This window comes from Pituophis catenifer, unplaced genomic scaffold, assembly GCF_029215685.1.
Source record: "Pituophis catenifer annectens isolate HBS135680 unplaced genomic scaffold, rPitCat1.0.hap2 SCAF_1, whole genome shotgun sequence".
NCBI lineage: Eukaryota > Metazoa > Chordata > Lepidosauria > Squamata > Colubridae > Pituophis > Pituophis catenifer.
Window position 1 is genome coordinate 11,268,892 of NW_027256881.1, and position 18,814 is coordinate 11,287,705.

Sequence of the window (18,814 nt, forward strand, 5' to 3'; positions counted from 1 at the left end):
CTGTCGGTGTCACCGCCGTGAGGTGAGTCAATAATTAGAACCCTCCAAAAAAAAAGGCCTAGCCATTTTTTCGGGGGTCAAAAGAAAATAAGACCAGGTCTTATTTTTGGAGAAACATGGTATATATGATTGTAAGCCACCCAGAGTTACCTGTGGTAAGATGGGCAGCCAATAAATTTAAGAGAGAGAGAGAGATTCTACATTTTAAATAGACTGAAATGGAAGAATTTCAGAGTATGAATGATGAAGATTTAAAAGCTGTTCTTTCTCCATTTTTCTTGCCCTATTTCCCCCATTTCTAACCATACGATTTCAACCCATGGACATATGTGTGCATGGGGCGAGACAAGTATTTCCCCTCTAAATCATAAACTGCAAGACAGCTCTTCCGTAAGAGCAACTGATTCTGCAATCAAGAGAAAATCCTCTTTTTTCCTTAAAAAAAAGTTCAAAAAACAAACCATCTACAATGCTATGGATGATTTAACTCAAATGGATTCTTAACAGACTGATTAGCATACATATGAAGGCCTCTGCTAATGAGCCATAATCTACATATTTAAGCAGCCTGGATCACTGTTAGCAGGGCTGGTGTTCACACTGAGCAAACTTCGCTGAGGATTCGTTTACTTCTCGGTTGGACTACTGTAACGCCCTCTACATGGGGCTGCCCTTGGGATGCACCCGGAGGCTACAGCTAGTCCAGAATGCGGCCGCGCGGGTTGTTATGGGGGCTTCTCATTACTCCCATGTGACACCTCTCCTGCGCAAGCTGCACTGGCTGCTGGTGGTCCTTCGGGTCCATTTCAAGGTGCTGGTGCTCACCTATAAAGCCCTACATGGCTTAGGCCCAGGGTACTTGTAGGATCATCTCCTGCCATCCTCCCATTGTCCTGTGCGCTCCCACAGAGCGGGCCTCCTCAGGGTGCCGTCAGTCAGACAATATCGCCTGGTGGTCCCCAAGGGGATAGCGTTCTCTGTGGGAGCGCCGACCCTCTGGAACGGATTGCCCACTGAGCTTAGGACAGCCCTGACCTCCTCTCCTTCCGCCATGAACTAAAGACGTGGCTCTTTCATCAAATGGGCTGACCCGTTGGGGGATTTTTATATTGAAATAATTTTAATTAATTTTTAATTGGATTTTAATTTTTATGTAATTTTCGAATTTGTTGAATGTTTTCTTTGTAAGCCGCCCTGAGTCCTTCGGGAGAAGGGTGGCATATAAATTACATAAATAAATAAATGTTGAAAAAGTGTGGATTTAAAACAGTGTTATAGACATCCACCCACCCAAAATACTCCATACAAAGAAATAAAATATCTGACATTCAAAGGATCTATAAATAGTTTTACAGTAAATGGACTTTGAAAGCTTGTCTGAAGATCTTGTCACTACTTCTAAGTTGTCATCTTCTCATTCATTGCCTAAACAATTAAGTTCACACTATACAGTCTAAGTTTACCTTGGGTTGAAACGCTCCTTGCAGCGAGCCAAAAGGACCAGTTGGAGGGATCATAGGAGGGATCCCAGACACAGCAGGAGGATAGGAGTGGAATAACTGTGGCAGAAAGAGATCAGTATTACTGACTTTATCCCCCCCCCCTTTATATATATATATATATATATATACACAAGTCTTGCAGTTTCAGTTTACAAGAAAGCAAAAGAGATACAAACACGGTGAATCGACTATGTAAAAAAAAAAACCATGAAAGATCACTGAAGCTTATTAATCTGTCGAGTACTAGGTGAAGGAGGAAATGATAAACCCACAAAGAAATGACAACAAAGACAGCAAAAGGTTACACAGAGCATTTGTGGCACGCAAGACGAGAGATGATTGATAAGGAGGGAAAAACCTGGTTGAGCGAATGCATCATGAGGCAGAACTATAGTCGATATAAAAATTATCTCTGCATTACAGAAAATATGGGAGCATGGGGAAGGAGCTAGTGCAGAAAGATGTCATTGTCAATTGCATTAGTTACAGCACTGAAATCATGGCATTCAAGTTTCAGTACCAGCCCCAAAGACTTTTCATTCAACTTCCAGACAGCTTCTCAATGATTGCTGATACTTGGTAAGTACAATACAATTCAACTTAACGGTTGCAGGATTAGTTAAAGTAGAAGTGGGGAAATACAGGAGGGAATTGATTTATGGATAAGATTATTGTTTTTTTAATGCACTTTTTTATCCTCTTTTTGCTTTGACCCACGCCCACTTATTGGTTATTCAGAATAACCAAGTTGGAAGGGAACTTGAAGGTCTTCTAGTCCAGCCCTCTGCTCAAGTAGGAAATCTTTTCAGACAAATGGTTGTTTAACCCCTTCTGAAAAACTTCCGGTGTTGGAGCACCCACAATTTCTGGAGGCAAACCATTACACTGAGTAATTGTTCTCACTGTCAAGAAATTTCTGCTTAGTTCTTGGTTAGTTCTTTCCTTGATGAGTTTCCATCCACTTCTTGTTTTGTTTTCAGATGTTTTGGAGAAAAGGTTGACAGATTCTGATCACATGAGCCCTTAACTCTGCTATGCAATTAATATCTAACTCTCAATCTCTCCCAGAAAAGTAATGCATCCATGACTTAAATAATATAGATCATAAGAAGCTGTTCTTTGCACACTAGATTACTGCTTCATTTAGCTTATGCAAAATTCATTAATCCAGGAAAAGAACATTCTGTGTACTTTCAGAGAAATCTGTTTGCCTCCAGACCATACCCTTCCGGGGGAGGGGGGGGAGAGGGGGGGATTCAACTGTTCTGAGATGTCAATCCTCTGAATTCAAGATGATGTGACAGAGGACTCAGTTCCTAACAGTCTCTTTCATCCAAAATATCACATCTAAAACCAAAATATCACATCTAAAGCTTCTCAAACCACTTCTGGTTTAGAGCAGAGATCGCCAACCTTTCGGACCTCACGGACCACAAAATTCATAATTTTAAATCCCGCAGACCACTAATATGATTTTTTGAAAAAGATAAATAGTATTTAGTGCAATATAAAAAATGCAAATAATTTTTCTGTGGACCATCAAAATTTTCTCGCGGACCACCAGTTGGTGACTGCTGGTTTAGAGGATTTGCTTCTGGAAGCCACCAATGATCTCCAGAACAAAATGACTTAGAAGAGATTTGATAGTCTGGAGAAGAATGGATCATTCTGGTCCACGACTGACTAATTTTGCACACTCCTGTTGTCTAGGATAACCATCCACAGTAACAGAATAACATAGTTGAAAGAGACTTTGGTGGCCCTCTAGTCCAACTCCCTGCTCAGGCAGGAAACCCTACACCCATGATGGCGAACCTATGGCACATGTAGGCATATCAGTGGGCACACAAGCTGATTTTCGGGCCTTCTGGACCCCACCATAAGTAGGGAAACAGGTTGTTTCCTGCCTCACAAGGGCCTTGGGGGATGGTGGGGAAGGCCCGTTTTTGCTGTCCCCAGCCTCCAGAGCCTCTCTAGGAGTCTGGGGAGGGCAAAAACAGCCTTTCCCACCCACCCACCCACCCCCGGAAGTCCTCCAGAGGCACAAGAAATGGCCTGTTTGTCAACTTCTGGTGGGACCCGAACGCCTGTTTTTTGCTGTCCCCAGCCTCCAGAGCCTCTCTAGGAGTCTGAGGAGGGCAAAAACGGCCTTTCCCATCCCTCTGGAGGGGGTGGGGAAGGCCGTTTTCGCCCTCCCCAGGCTGCTAGAAAGGCTCTGGAGCCAGGTAAGAGAGAAAAACGGGCCTACAGGGCCATCACGTGCCAGGAGCGGGGTGAGCGGTGGGGCGGGGGTCGCACGTGCATACCTGGGGGTGGGGCGCATAGAATTATGGGTGTGGGCACATGTGCTCATGACCCTCCGCCCGCCCCCCTCCTGGCACGCAATGGTGAAAAAGTTAGCCATCACTGCTCTATACCATTTCAGATGAATCATTGTAAAATCTCTTCTTAAAAGCTTCCAGCGTTGGAGCATTCACAGTCTTCAGGATTTCCCATCTATACTTGGAGAGTCAGAAAACTGAACCTGAGGCCATCTTTATCCAAAATATTATTTTGCCACTGAGCAAAGCACAGTTGCTTTGAACTTAAAAGCAGTTTAGGAAACAGTCTCTTCCCCCAGTTTTCTATATATAGGAAAAGGAAGGGAAAAAATACTCTGCGTTTTTTTATATGAGACTTAGCAAAAAATGCTGTTTAATTGAAGATGGGGAAGAAATTGTTACGAGTTCCAGGATTCCTGTTCCCACTTCCCCCGCCATTAAAATGCAATTAAGAGCACAGAATTAATGCATTATATGTAAAAATGAGAAGTATATAGCATTCCAACATTATTAGTGTAATATAGTATATCATCACACTGAGAGTACAAAGAAATAACATCTCAGTTTCTCTTCCATGCCTTTAATTTAATAATTACTTAATTGTCTGGAAAAGACACTGTTGGGAAATGTAATAGCATTACTTGCAATCTTATCTAGGTAACTTGGAAGCTATGTATAAGTAGACACATGAATAAGTGAACAGAATCACAGAATCACAGAGTTGGAAGGAATCTTGGAGGTCTTCTAGTCCAATCTCCTGCATTGCAGGAGACCCTATTCCATTCCAAACAAGTGACTGTCCAATCTCCTCTTAAAAACCTTCAGTGTTGGACAGCCACCACTTCTGAAGGCAAGCCATTCCACTGATTAATTGTTCTCACTGTCAGGAAATTTCTCCTTAGTTCTAGGTTGGTTCTCCCCTTGATTAATTTCTCCTTGTCTTACTTTCAACTGGTTTGGAATGAAGATAACTTGAGACTTGAGAGTCCAAGCATAATTCATGGCTTGGAAGTGGGAAGTGGCATATAAATGTTATAAATAAATAGATTTTGGGATTCATTATATTTATATCCTACATGTTCTCCAGGAGCAAATGTCAGCTTGCAAAACAGCGCCCTTTCTCTGTATTTCCCACAACAGTAATCCAGTGAAGTAGACTGAGCGGGATTGGTCCAGTTAACCAGACAAGTTCCATGGCTGAGACAGGATTTGAACTTGGGTTTCTCTTCATCTAACACCTTAAACGCTGTATGAACTTCAACAAGATTTTGCAAGTTAGCATGGATTCATTGACTGACTGCACTACCAACAATGCTCTCTAGTTTTCTTGACTGAAAACCTACACGCCAGGCCAGTGGTGGGAACTTGATTTCCAGATGTTCCTGGATTACAGCCTCATACAACCCAGCCACCACAGCCAAAGCATAGAAAGGAAATTAAAACATGTACTTTTAATAGCAGATGGAGGGCTATAAATTCCCTTCTTATTCCTATTTCAAGACTGCATAATTTCATAATTCCAAGTGCCACACAAGACTTGGCATTCCAATGGCCACATTTGGGAACAGGATTATTATTTTTTGTTTGTTTGCTGTATTTATATCCCAAGAACCAGTAGTTTGGTCCAGTAGTTAGAGGTGCTGGACTACATGCTGGGGAATTGTGAATTCTAATTCTGCTTTAGGCATAAAAGCCAACTGGGTAACTTTGGGTCAGTCCTTCCCTCAACCCTAGAAAGAAAGCAGAGACAAATCATTCCTGAAAAACATCACCAAGAAAACCACAGGGCCTGTGTGACTAGGAGTTGGGACTGACTTTAAGGACCATTACATATTTCCCAGTGAGTGTGATTTAAATCCTCAATCCCCTTTAGCTGTATCCCCAACTCCACAACAACAACAACAACAACAACAACAACAAAAACCTACAGGGGAAGGGAACTGTATATAATCTGGAGGATACAAAATGAATATTGTTGGGATTCATGCAATCTACACTTTGCTCCCAACTTGTACGAGAAAATTTCCCTAGATAAAAGAATCATTCCTTGGACAAAAAAGGGGGACCAACAAGCAAGCAGTGGAGTGTATGACACCAGACATGTCACTGTAAGGAAAAATCACGAAACTGTGTCTCATTTATTTTGACCCTGTCATGCGGGGGAATTCACTGGAGAAAGCAATTATGTTGGGAAAAGTTAGCAGTAAAAGGAAACCAGGCCATCAAAGAACATGGTGGCTGGACACTATCATAGCTGACACCTGCCAGAACACAAAGCAACTCAATAAAGTACTGCAAGATTGGAAGATATGGAGAGACCTGGCCCTTAGTATCACCAAGAGTCAGACACGACTGAATGGATAAAATCATCATCATCAAAATAATGATTCCATCCCCACTCTAACTGATGAGTTGCTGTTTCCCATTTACAAAAGGAAAGAGTGTATCATTAAAAAGCACAATTTTGATTGGAGCCGAGTTCATTAAAGCTTGCTTCTTTATACTTTGCATTTAGCTCAAATATAAGTGCAATGCTGCGTGAGCTGGTGTGGATTGCTACTATGCTGGTAATTGAAAATAAGCAGGAAAAAGTAAATAAGAACATGGTCACTGTTAAATTCCTACCAAGCAAAACTTTTAATTCGGCGGAAACATTAACACATTTCATTGCACGCTGGTATGAAAGATAGTTTACCGTCTTTCCTATTTTACAGACCAGGGAACTGAACCCAAAAAACAATAAAACGCCACTAAGCCAAAATAATACAGCTGCTATACCAAAAAAATAACATTCTTTTGGAAACTTCCAATGTAAAGTCAAGAGATAGAGAAACTGCCATGCCTTCTAAACCCCAAAACTCAAAAAGCACGTCCCTCTTATTTCCCCTATACTCCAAAATCCTCAACCCCTTTTATAGTTAAACTTCATTAGGAAAACATACTAATTTAAGTCGTGGATGCAGCTACCTGGCTCCTCTATCTCTCTTCTTGTTGATAGCTCAGTGCTGTTTTAATGCAGTTCATTTTAGCACGAATGTCCAATGATGCAGAAAACATTTCCAAGATTAGCTGATATTGAAACCGAAAGTTTTAAGAAGTCATTAGGCAGTCAAGAGTCTGGGGCTGAAATCACTTTTTAATGCCTAAAATGAGCATCTTTAAAGACTCCAAGGCCTGTAACATTTAATTTTCTGTATAATGTGCCGTTCAAAAAGACGGAGGGACAGAGCAATGTTATTGCCCATTGGTTGTTAACAACAAAATGACCATTATGACAATGGCAATGCTATTCCTCATACTCCATCTCGGCTACATCCCAACATCTCAAATTCATTCTTGGGAATCAAGCAAGGAGCATCTCACATCTCGTGCACCAAACTGACAGGCAGGGCAACAGTATTAACTCTACAGCAAGGAACATCTTCTGCTCCAAAGCATACAGGACAACAAGTATCACTGAAAATTAAATAATGCTGAAGCAACATCTATCTTGGAGTGTCCTCTGTGGTTCCTGCAAATTTGGATGTTCTAAAGTTTAATTCAATGTGCATTTATTAAATCTTTAAGTCTCAATCATTCTCAGGCTCTTGACCTTTGCCTAAAACTAGAAGAAATTTCCTTTTTCCATTGCCTTTTTAGAAAGGATTCACCTAATTAAAAAGAAAGGAAGATAGGTTGCAAGAAGTCCAACGACTGAAAATATTTCCCAACATACAGCTGATATATTCTCAACAAATACTGGGGTGGAGTCTTTCTCCTTCCCCTTTCCCCTTTTTATACTTCCTTACCATGAACTGATTAACTTTATTTTTTATTTATTTATTTTTTAAAAAAATTGATTTATATGCCGCCCTTCTCCGGAGACTCAGGGCGGCTTACAATGCATTAAGCAATAGCCTTCATACTTTTGTATATTTATACAAAGTCAGCTTATTGCCCCCACAAACTGGGTCCTCATTTCACCTACCTTAGAAAGGATGGAAGGCTGAGTCAACCTTGAGCTTGGAGAGATTCGAACCAGCAGTAAATTGCAGGCAGCTGCGTTAATAACAGGGTGCTTAGACCACTGTACTATCAAGGCTCTTATTTATTTATAACATTTATAAAACTTTGAATCATAATGTTGGAGCTTGTAGTTGGAGATTTGTATAACTGTCTGCAGATTCTTTTAACAGTAGGAAATTGATCACTACGGTCATATGGCCCTTTACCTATATGGTAAACTAGCTGGATACCCGTGCTTCGCTACTTATGACCGTTTTTCAAACTTACGACCATTGTAGCATCCCCATGGTCTTGACAAACTCTCATTGTCATCATCACCAACAAAGTATATCTGGAGAAATGAAGGCTGCTGCTGAGGCCCCGCCATGATACTCCCTATCCTGCCCCTGCACCTTCTTCCTTCACCTCCTTCCCCTCTCTGGCTCCAAAAGACGTCATTTTGGAAGCATCCGTTGTACTTCCGGGCAGCAGAAAGACAGTCTTTTCCCTTTAACTAGTGTTAAAGTAGAAAGAACAGATTCGTCTGAACTGAGGAGGTCAGTGTAAGAAGTGAGTTTGGGCTGGTACACTATGCAGAAGAAATTCGGTTCACAATCCGTTGGCTCAGTGGTGGTCGGTGATTGAAACTCATATGGGAATATCTCTCCCGCGGCCTTGAGTCCGGAATCAGTTCCATAGGTGGAAGGTGTTGACATTTTGGGGAGGTAGAGACGTTTAGTACTGTAAGAAGCCCCAGACCGCTCCTGAGTGAAGGAGTGGAACGTGTGCCAGTTTGACCTGAGGTAATGGAATGTGAGGCAAGTGGCAGTTGGAACTTTTCAGGTGGGGAGGGGGAGTAGAACGTCTAACTCCTTAGCATCAAAGTGTGTGAATATACTGTATATGAATATAAATATAAAGGTAAAGGTAAAGGTTCCTCTCGCACATATGTGCTAGTCATTCCCGACTCTAGGGGGCGGTGCTCATCTCCGTTTCAAAGCCGAAGAGCCAGCGCTGTCTGAAGACGTCTCCGTGGTCATGTGGCATGACTAAACGCCAAAGGCGCACGGAACGCTGTTACCTTCCCACCAAAGGTGGTCCCTATTTTTCTACTTGCATTTTTTACGTGCTTTCGAACTGCTAGGTTGGCAGAAGCTGGGACAAGTAATGGGAGCTCACCCCGTTACGCGGCACTAGGGATTCAAACCGCTGAACTGCTGACCTTTCGATTGTCTTAGCCACTGAGCCACCCCATCCCTCGTATATGAATAGACTGTATATGAAATACTAATGATCGGATGGTCATTTCGAAACATCCTTTGAATTTGAAAAATGTATTCAAGCTTGCAACCTTGATGCATTAAACAGTTCCCATATGAGATACTGAACAAAAGTGGATTCCTTCATAGAATAGTAGGTTGGACTAAATGGGTCTTCTAACTGTAATGATTTTATGAACTTTCATAATCCTATGGTCGGGATTACATTATATTCTTGATTTGGGTTGCTTGCTTGCTTTTTATGTCTAATTCTATACTCTCAGCCGAGAAAACAAGTACATTTGACTATAATACTGATTTTCTAATTACATTGGTATCCTTTGGTTAAAAAAACAACACAAGCCCACAAACTGATCCAAAATCCAAAATGTAAAAAGCAAATTCTAGCTTGCTTACCAATTTAGACCATAATAGCTCTCTGCTTTGGGTCATTAAGTAAAATCCATCAGTTAGGATGCATTTAAATAAGGTGCTGTTTAAAAGATTCGGCCTTTTAATCTTATAGCTTTTGATTTATTCACATATTTATTTATTTTTTTCAGGATTATATTCCAACTGGTTTTGACTGGATTATATCAAACAATAAATACAGGTAGTCCTCGACTTACAACAGTTCATTTAGTGACTGTTCTAAGTTACAATGGCACTGAAAAAGTGACTTATGACCATTATTCACACTTATGACCATTGTAGCATCCCCATGTCACGTGATTTATATTTGGATGCTTGACAACTGACTCATATTTATGATGGTTGCAGTGTCCCACAGTCATGCAATCCCCTTTTGCGATCTTCTGACAAGCAAAGTCAATAGGGAAACCAGATTCACTTAACAGCCGTGTTACTAATTTAAGAACTGCAGTGATTCACTTAACAAATATGGTGAGAAAAGTCGTAAAATGGGGCAAAACTCACTTAACAAATTTCTCACTTAACAACATAAATTGTGGTTATAAGTTGAGGACTACCTGTACATTAAAATAAAATCACAGTCTTTAAAGACGGTCACATATACAATGAATTATAATAATCCAGCTGTGAGGTGACAAGGTAGGAATTAACTGTACACAAAGCTCCCTGATCCAGGAATAGGCGCAACTGGCATCCCATCTGTAATTTACAAGAAGCAAAAGTTGTGAGTCCAATAGGACCCCACAAATTGCAAGCTCCATCTTGGGTAACGGAAGTCCAACCAAAGCGAAAGATGATTATTAGGGAGTTTAGCTGGCCTTTGAATCTACACAACTTTGCCAAGGTTAATCTGTCCCTCTGTCCCATAGCCAGAGTTTCCATTTGGGTTGTTTTGATTTAAAGTCAAAGCAAAACTTATGTCCATCTCAATTATGAGACATAGACATATGCACTGCATCTGCACAAATCACCTCAGATACTAATCACAGGAATCTATTTAATATGTGAACTTGGCTGTCTCGTCTTCGTTGCCATATAAAACTGCAAAATACTGTTAACAATGGAATGAATAAGATGGTGCAGTGGTTAGAATGCAGAATGGCAGGCTAACTCTGCCGACTGCCAGGAGTTTGATTCCGACCAGCTCAAGGTTGACTCAGCCTTCCAATCCTTTTGAGGTCAGTAAAATGAGGACCCAGTTTGTTTGGGGCAATATGTAAACTGCTTAGACAGTGCTGCTAAGAGAGTGGTATATAATTCTAAGTCCTATTGTTATAATGACTAATGCTAGAATGATTTGATTGCTTATTAGTATCCTGTGACTATCACTAAGTGTTCTATCTTATGTATACTGAGAGCATATGCACCAAAGACAAATTCCTTGTGTGTCCAATCACATTTGGCCAATAAAGTATTCTATTCTATTCTATTCTATTCTATTCTATTCTATTCTATTCTATTCTATTCTATTCTATTCTATTCTATTCTATTCTATTCTATTCTATTCTATCCTATTCTTCCCTACCCTACCCTACCCTACCCTACCCTACCCTACCCTACCCTACCCTACCCTACCCTACCCTACCCTACCCTATTCTATTCTATTCTATTCTATTCTATTCTATTCTATTCTATTCTATTCTATTCTAAGGAAGCCTATTATAATAATAAGGGGGACTTTAAATCCACTGAAAACCCAGCCTCATTATGAAAAACTAGACTTGCTGAGAAAAAAGACATTGCCAATTATAAAAAGGAGAAGATGCTACTTCTTTAGAAAAGACATCGAGGCAACAAAACTAAAGCAACTGACAATATCGAGGACAGATGCTTTTTATAGTGAATGGATGTGAAGGAATGATACATAAAACTGGATATTCTTTCAGTGACTGAACAGTGATGTAAACTCATGGAATAAAAGCAATTAAAACCATTTTAATTCAATAGTAAAAACTCACACTGTGACGGTAGAAAGGATCTACTTTTGTAGGGTATTTGTCAAACTGTAAAAGGATTGAAATACAAACTCATTACATTACATGTGTCGGGAGTGGGAGGGAGAGGATAACACACATTTTTTTTGTTCATTTCGTGAAGTTTGGAATGCTCCCTTTTTAAAAAGTCCCTATCAGTTTTCATAGATATTTTATAGGTATTGATGGAGGTTAGAAGGATAATAAACTCAAGACGATAGCCACAACCACAGTATCAAAGAAGCACCTTTTTTATGTGTATTTCATGAAGCACATTAAAAAAAAAATAGAACAAGGCTTCAATTCCAGCTGTGGTCATTGTCTTGATTTTATTTTATTTTTTGATGCTTCACACACACACAGACACACAGACACACACACACACACACACACACAGAGAGAGAGAGAGAGAGGGAGGGAGGGAGAGAGGGAGGGAGAGAGGGAGGGAGAGAGAGAGGAAGAGAGAGAGAGAGAGAGAAACCCAACCTAAGATGCCCCTCAATATAAACCATAGCAGAAAACATTTTAAGAAAAAAAACACACACAAGTCCTTAGAAGTTAAGAAGGATCAGGAATCAGCAGTCATAAAGCAAAATAGATCAAGGAAAACATAAGTAATGAAATTTCAGGTATTAAATAAAACAAGCAAGGATTAGACAATCTGTTGCTCTTGCACCTTATCATCTCAACCCTCAGTCATCATTTTACAGCATCTTCTTTTTTGCTGGATTTGGCTTACGAAGACAGCGAGTAGGGTTTTTAAAAAACAATAATAATAAAAGTAGTGATAATAGCAGTAGTACAAATAATCCTCAATTTACAATAGTTCATTTAGTGACTGGCACTGAAAAAAGTGACTTATGACTGTTTTCCACACTTACGACCGCTGCAGTCACCTGATCAAAATTTGGATGCGTGACAACTGACTCGCATTTAGGACGGTTGCAGTGTCCCAGGGTCATGTGATCACTTTTTGTGACCTTTTGTGGAGCAAAGTCAAAGGGGAAGCCAGATTCACTTACTTAACAACTGCAGTGATTCATTTAACAACTGTGGAAAAAATGGTCATAAAATGGGGCAAAATTCACTGAACAAATGTTACTTATCAACAAAATGTCACTTAACAACAAAAATTTTTTGTCAATTGTGATCGTAAATCGAGGACTACCTGTAGCAATGGTGAGATTCAAAATTCTACCCAGCCTGCTAACATTTACCTCACATTTCTCAGTCATCTCTGTAAATAGTTCTAATTCTATTAACACTTACTCAAATGGAGTTTCTGATCAGAGTGACCAAGATTATTTATATTAATTTAAATTTAATAATCTATAACTTCAATTTGATAATTTATTAAACATGTACGCTGCCTGACTCTCGACAATAGAATGATAGAGATAGACATAGAGATAATTAGGTCTAAATATAGAAATACTACAATATTGTAATACTGTAAATAAAGTGAAGTGCAAGAAAGAAGACTGACAATTCACTAATTTCTTTCCCCCAGTGGTTCAGTTTTATTTAAATCTTTATTTAAGGCAATAAAGGTGTGATGCCAGCAGACTCAAGTTATCTTTCCATAAGTCTTTTCTTGGAATTGCCATTATTTATTTATTCATTCCCTTTACTCAAAGACACTAGATGACATCATTGCCGAATTGTAGCATTTCCATGTTTTCTGTATTTGTGGGATTGCAATAAACATAACAGTGGCCCCAGAGTGGGATATGAAATTGGGGCTTTTACATCTTTAATTAAAAGGTTCCAGTTCAATTTTGACCTATCTGCTGTGGTTACTGATAAACTCACACTTTTTAAGTCAATTTAAGTATTGTAGGACAAAACCAGATAGTGGCAAAACTCCAGATGGCCACAAGATGGCAGCAGATACCAAAAATATAAGTTCTTGGCTGCCATCTAAGTGGTTGTAACCACTTAGTGTTAAGTGTGTCTAAACACTTGCAAGCCAAATAGCCCTAAAGTATAATTTACCTAACACTTGCCTTGTTAACATGTATTATTATTACTATTACAATATGATGAATACTTCTATTTTGTTCTAAAAGAAAAGCACTCATTAAAGGCTGCCTCTCACTTACAGCAAATAGAAGCAAGGAAATTATTAACCTGCTGAATAAATAGCCAGAAATTTCATATAGAAAACTTTCAATACACACCAAAAACGGTACTTGTTCAATGAGATTTTCCTCATGCTCATTATCAGAAAAGTTAGAAATACATAGGGTATAATTTAGCTATGCGAGCAACTGAAACTTCAGCCCTGGAACCAAATTAGTGCCGTAAAATATCAAGGCAATTCTATGAGGCATTTGTTATAGTGTTATCCTAATTGTCCAATATTTACTTGTTTTAATGGTTGCATTACTTGTACTTTTGGTTTTAATTCTCTATTCGTCACCCAGATCCACAATTGTGAGATGGGTGGGTATATTAATTGTATAACTATTTTTCTTTGCACATAAGTGTGATTGATGTCCTCATGATTGCAAAAAAAGAAAAGTAAAATTACCTATTAAATTAGGAGTATCAGATCTGGGCTACTGAATCTATATACATGGAGCCCCTCTGCCCCAAGACCCCTCCCCACTGCAAAGGCGAACTGTCCAGAGGGTCCCAAATGCCTTTCAGTCTTTTCTCCCACGACTCCACAAACATCTTTGCAGTTGTGATTATTATTTGTCAGCTGTCACAATATACTTTGCAACAAAAAGAAGGTTGCGCGCTACTTATCCTCACATTTCTGCCTGGATTACGCACCATGGGAGGTGCTGGCGTTGGCATAATGGCTGTTGGCGGGATGGCGTGAGGAAAAGGCGTGAAGGTGTGCTGGTGCGTGTGTTGGTGCGTGTGCTGGTGTTGGTGCTGGTGTTGGTGGAACTCCGTCCTCAAGTAGGGTGGTGGGCCCAGCGAGGCGCCACGATCGGCGCTCTGGGAAGCCAGAAACCGAGTGTTCAGCTCCTGGCGGAGAAGATCTTGCTCTGGAAAGGAAGACAACATCATGAAAGTGTTTCCCTTCCTCCTTTAAATAAATTTTATGCATCACCCCAATCATCGCCAACTCTAAACAACATGCCTGCCTAATTCTGTAAACAAGGTTAAAAATAGACATCAGAATCTTCTGTATTTTTCGGACTATGAGATGCACCGGACTGTAAGACGCACCTGAATTTACAGGAGGAAAACAAGAAAAAAATAGTTTTTGACCTCCACTCGTCACGTTTTCGCCCTCCCAGGCCCCCAGAAGCACTCTGCAATGCTCCGCACGGCCCATTTTTGCCAAAAATGGGCCTGTTTTCACCAAAAACCCATCCGTTTTTGGCCTGCAGAGAGCTTTTGGGGGCCGGGGAGGGCAAAAACATGATGCGTGGAGGGCTTGGGAGGCCCAAAACCCCCGTATTCAGTCTATAAGACGCACCTAAATTTTCACCCACTTTTAGGGGGGGAAAAGGTGCGTCTTATACTCTGAAAAATACGTTATACAATAACAACAAACGACTGTACACAAAGGAATAGTATGAGAAACCCAAAGTCTATCCCCGCCCCCCTCCAAATCTGTTGAAAAGTCAGGTTTTGATGGCCTTCATAAAACCCAGTAAGGTTGAGGCCATATGGATCTCAGTAGGGATGCTATTTCAAGGTCATCAGAAAGACTCCATTTCCTCAGTGTTGGGACCCAAAGAGAACCCCTTCAATCCTATCTTATTGGGTGGGGGGGAAACAGCTAGAGAAGGCCATCCTGAACACAGCCAAAATCTGGGCCATCTTCGTTCCACTGATTTCTCCTTATTGCACAGATGTTAATTTAGATACGTGTGGATGAGCTCCTGGTTTCTTCATATAAGGTCAGGGACATCCATGGGAGGTTGATGACATCAGAATGTATGACCCAGGCAATCAAAGCCCTGAATCTTTTTACATGTGTGAGATATAGGAAGGGAAGAAGGGAGGGAGGGCATAGAGCGAGGAAGGAAAGGAAAAACATGGAGGGAGGGAGGGAGGGATGGAAGGAAGGAAGGAAGGAAGGGCATAGAGCGAGGAGGAAGGAAAGGAAAAACATGAAGGGTGGGAGGGAGGGAGGGACGGCATAGAGCGAGGAAGAAAAGGAAAAACATGGAGGGAGGGAAGGAAGGGAGGAGGAAGGGCGTAGAGCAAGGAAGGAAAGGAAAAACATGGAGGGAGGGAAGGAAGGGAGGGAGGGAGAGAGGGAGGTCACAGAGCACAGAAGGAAAGGAAAGCATGGAGGGAGGGAAGGAAGAAGGGCATAGAGCAAGGAAGAAAAGGAAAAAACATGGAGGGAGGGAGGGAGGGAAGGAAGGAAGGAAGGAAGGAAGGAAGGTTAAATAGTTCCATATTCCATTTTTTTAAGAGATAAAATTGTTTCCTTCTTCCTTCCCCTCTTCTTGATAAAACTTTGCTGCCACTTGAAGTTATTTCATAAAATATGACCTAGCGCAATAAAATCTGTTTGTAACAGGGATTGGTAGAACATAAGATTGGAAACTATTGCTAGAATTGTGCAATATTTATTCAAGATCGGAAAGTGTCCCCAAACAGATCAACTGTTTTACATACTGGGATGCCAACTGGTGATCATACCTCCTAAGAGGCAACCTCTGCATGCCAGGCCCACACCTTTTCTATCTTTTTTTTATAAAGCCAATTTCTAGTGGACCTCATACCAGGATAAGGATTTGGTGGATAAAAATATGTCCAGACCTCTAGAGAAGAGCTTGGCAGACAAACTATATGCATTAAGCCTTGTAGAGGTTTAATATGCTTATTTTGGTCTTTATTTTAGCATCTTATTTTAGCATGCTGCGAGATCCAAAGTTTCACTCTCCCACAACGCTGTCAAACTATCTAGAAAGACCATATTGCCATTATTATTCTCATCTTCTCTATTACCTATCTCTTTATCTTCTTATGACTATAACTTTGCTGCTTGTATCGTACAATTTATATTGTTTACTTAGCATCCTAGTATGATTTATGTCAATTGCTTATTTAGTATATCCGTGACTATCACTAAGTGTTGTATCTAATGTTTTATGATGAATGTATTTTTTACGACGACTAGGATTATGATCTATCACTAAGGTTGTATGTACACTGAGAGTTTATGCACCGGAGACAAATTGTTTGTGCGCCTAATCACACTTGGCCAATAAAGAATATTAATAATAATTCTAATAATATGATTTAAACTTGTTTCCTTCGCAAAGATCTATTTATTTATTTATTTATTTTATTTAGGGAATTTATATTGCTGCCCCATTTGCACATGGCGACTCACGGCGGCTTACAGAATATAAAACCTAATATAAAAACAATAAAACTAATAAAAGAAGAATCATATAATAAATTAATATAGTAAAATCATCCCCCCGCCCCAGTGACAGTACCTCACACGAGCCATTTAATGGCTCCATCCTGCTCTGGGTTCCCCAGGCCAGCTGGCAGAACCAGGTCTTCAGCGCCTTCCGGAAGAATGTTAGAGTGGGGGCCATTCTAATCTCTGCGGGGGATAATGTTCCAGAGAGAGGGGGCCACCACAGGGAAGGCCCTTCTTCTGGGTCCCACCAGGTATTTCTCCCTAGGGGAGGGGACCCACAACTTCCCTGCCTCCCTGCTCTAATGGGTCGGGTAGATGTGACCGGCAACAGATGGTCCTTCAGATAACCTGAGATGCTAATACATTGACTAAAACGAGCAAAGAAACTAGGATTTGACCCCGGAAAGTGACTCTTTCTTCCTTACCTGAGTAAGCAGTGCCAGCGGGATGAGCTGGAACTTGTAATGTCCCCGATGTCAGAGGAGGAGGAGGAGGCAATGCCGTGGGAGGGGCAAACATATTGGGGTGATGGGTGTGATTAGAAGGCTGGAGGGCAGGTGTGAAATTATGGAGGGGGCTGTGATTGGGTAAAGAGAGAGGGAAGGGGGATGCCGAGGGATGGTGAGCTATGGGGGGATGAGGTGGTGGGGGAGGAGGGGGTTGACTTTTGGCTGGAGTGCTGCTTCTGCTGCTGCTGTTTGTGAGAAAAGATGCAGAAAGGAAGATGTTAGCAAATGCACAGAAAGGAATTATCCAATAAGGAAGGACAGACTCACAAGGCCTCCCATTGCCACAGAGAGAGAACAGGTCTTGTTCCCAAAATACAGTAGTCCTTGACTTACAACAGTTTGTTTAGTGACCGTTCAAAGTTACAACGGCATTGAGTGATTTATGACCATTTTTCACACTTATGACCATGGCAGCAAGGTCACGTGATCAAAATTCGGACACTTGGCAACTGGCTCATATTTATGATGGCTGCCGTGTCCTGGGGTCATGTGATCACCTTTTGTGACCACCTGATGAGCAAATTCACTTAACAACCATGTTACTAACTGAACAACTGCAGGGATTCACTGTGGCAAGAAAAAATGGAGCAAAACGCACTTAACAAATGTCTCACTTAGCAACAGAAATGTTGGGCTCAATTGTGGTCGTAAGTCAAGGACTACCCGTATTCTCCACATCAGATCAAAACTACCTAATCCAGTGACAGCGAACCTATGAGATGCATGTCAAAGGTGACATGCCACAACGTCTGGCAATAACTATTCTCAAAAGCACACTCCGTTCTCACACAATTTTCAGATGCTACAAAAAGCACATGAGAATAGGGTGCGCTCTCGCACGGCCTCCGAAAATCGTGCAAGAATGGGGCATGATTTTGCACAGTGTTTCAAGGCTGCAGAGGCTGTAGAAGAATGGTCTCCAAATTACTTAAAGGGCGAACCCCTTGTGTGACTCACAACAGCCTTGAGTAGGCTACAAGGGCCTGCCAACAGAAGAAGACTGACTGAAATTAAGCGCCACGTAACAGATCCTGGAGAACACTGGGCTGTGAGGGCAAATTGTACCATTCCTCAAGGCTCACATGGCACAAAGCCAGGGGTGGGCTGCTGAGGGTTCACAGGGGTTCGGGAGAACCTCTAGCTAAGATTCTGTGCAGTTTGAAGAACCCCCAAATCCCATTCCTGGCTGGCCCCTCCCACCCCACCTTCCCAGGAGTCCCCACATGGCCCACTTTGGATGCAGATAAGTGCAGGGTGCGCGCAGAGGCTCGGGGAGGGTGAAAAATGGGTTTACAGGAAGTTTGGAAAGGCCAGAAAGGGGCCTGTTTCCAGCCTCCAGAGGGCCTCCGGAGCCTGGGGAGGCCGTTTTCGCCCTCCTGGAGGCTCGAAGAAAATCTCCAGAGCCCAGAGAGGGCAAAAACATCCCCCCTCCCCCGCCGTTGTGCAGGAGGCTGACTAGGCCATGCCCAACATGACCA

The 18,814-nt window shown here is 41.4% G+C and overlaps 1 protein-coding gene across 2 annotated transcripts in view; it reads right to left on the minus strand.

Moving 5' to 3' along the window:
- Positions 1–18,814, minus strand: part of AUTS2 (activator of transcription and developmental regulator AUTS2) — a 1,101,572-nt gene that overhangs the window by 24,403 nt on the left and 1,058,355 nt on the right. For both annotated transcript variants that reach the window (XM_070945611.1, XM_070945602.1), the window contains exons 8-11: positions 17,253–17,521; positions 14,253–14,473; positions 11,457–11,501; positions 1,464–1,559 (exon numbers count right to left, since the gene is read on the minus strand). In XM_070945611.1, the coding sequence (XP_070801712.1) occupies positions 1,464–1,559; positions 11,457–11,501; positions 14,253–14,473; positions 17,253–17,521 (631 nt within the window). The remainder of the gene's footprint in view (positions 1–1,463; positions 1,560–11,456; positions 11,502–14,252; positions 14,474–17,252; positions 17,522–18,814) is intronic.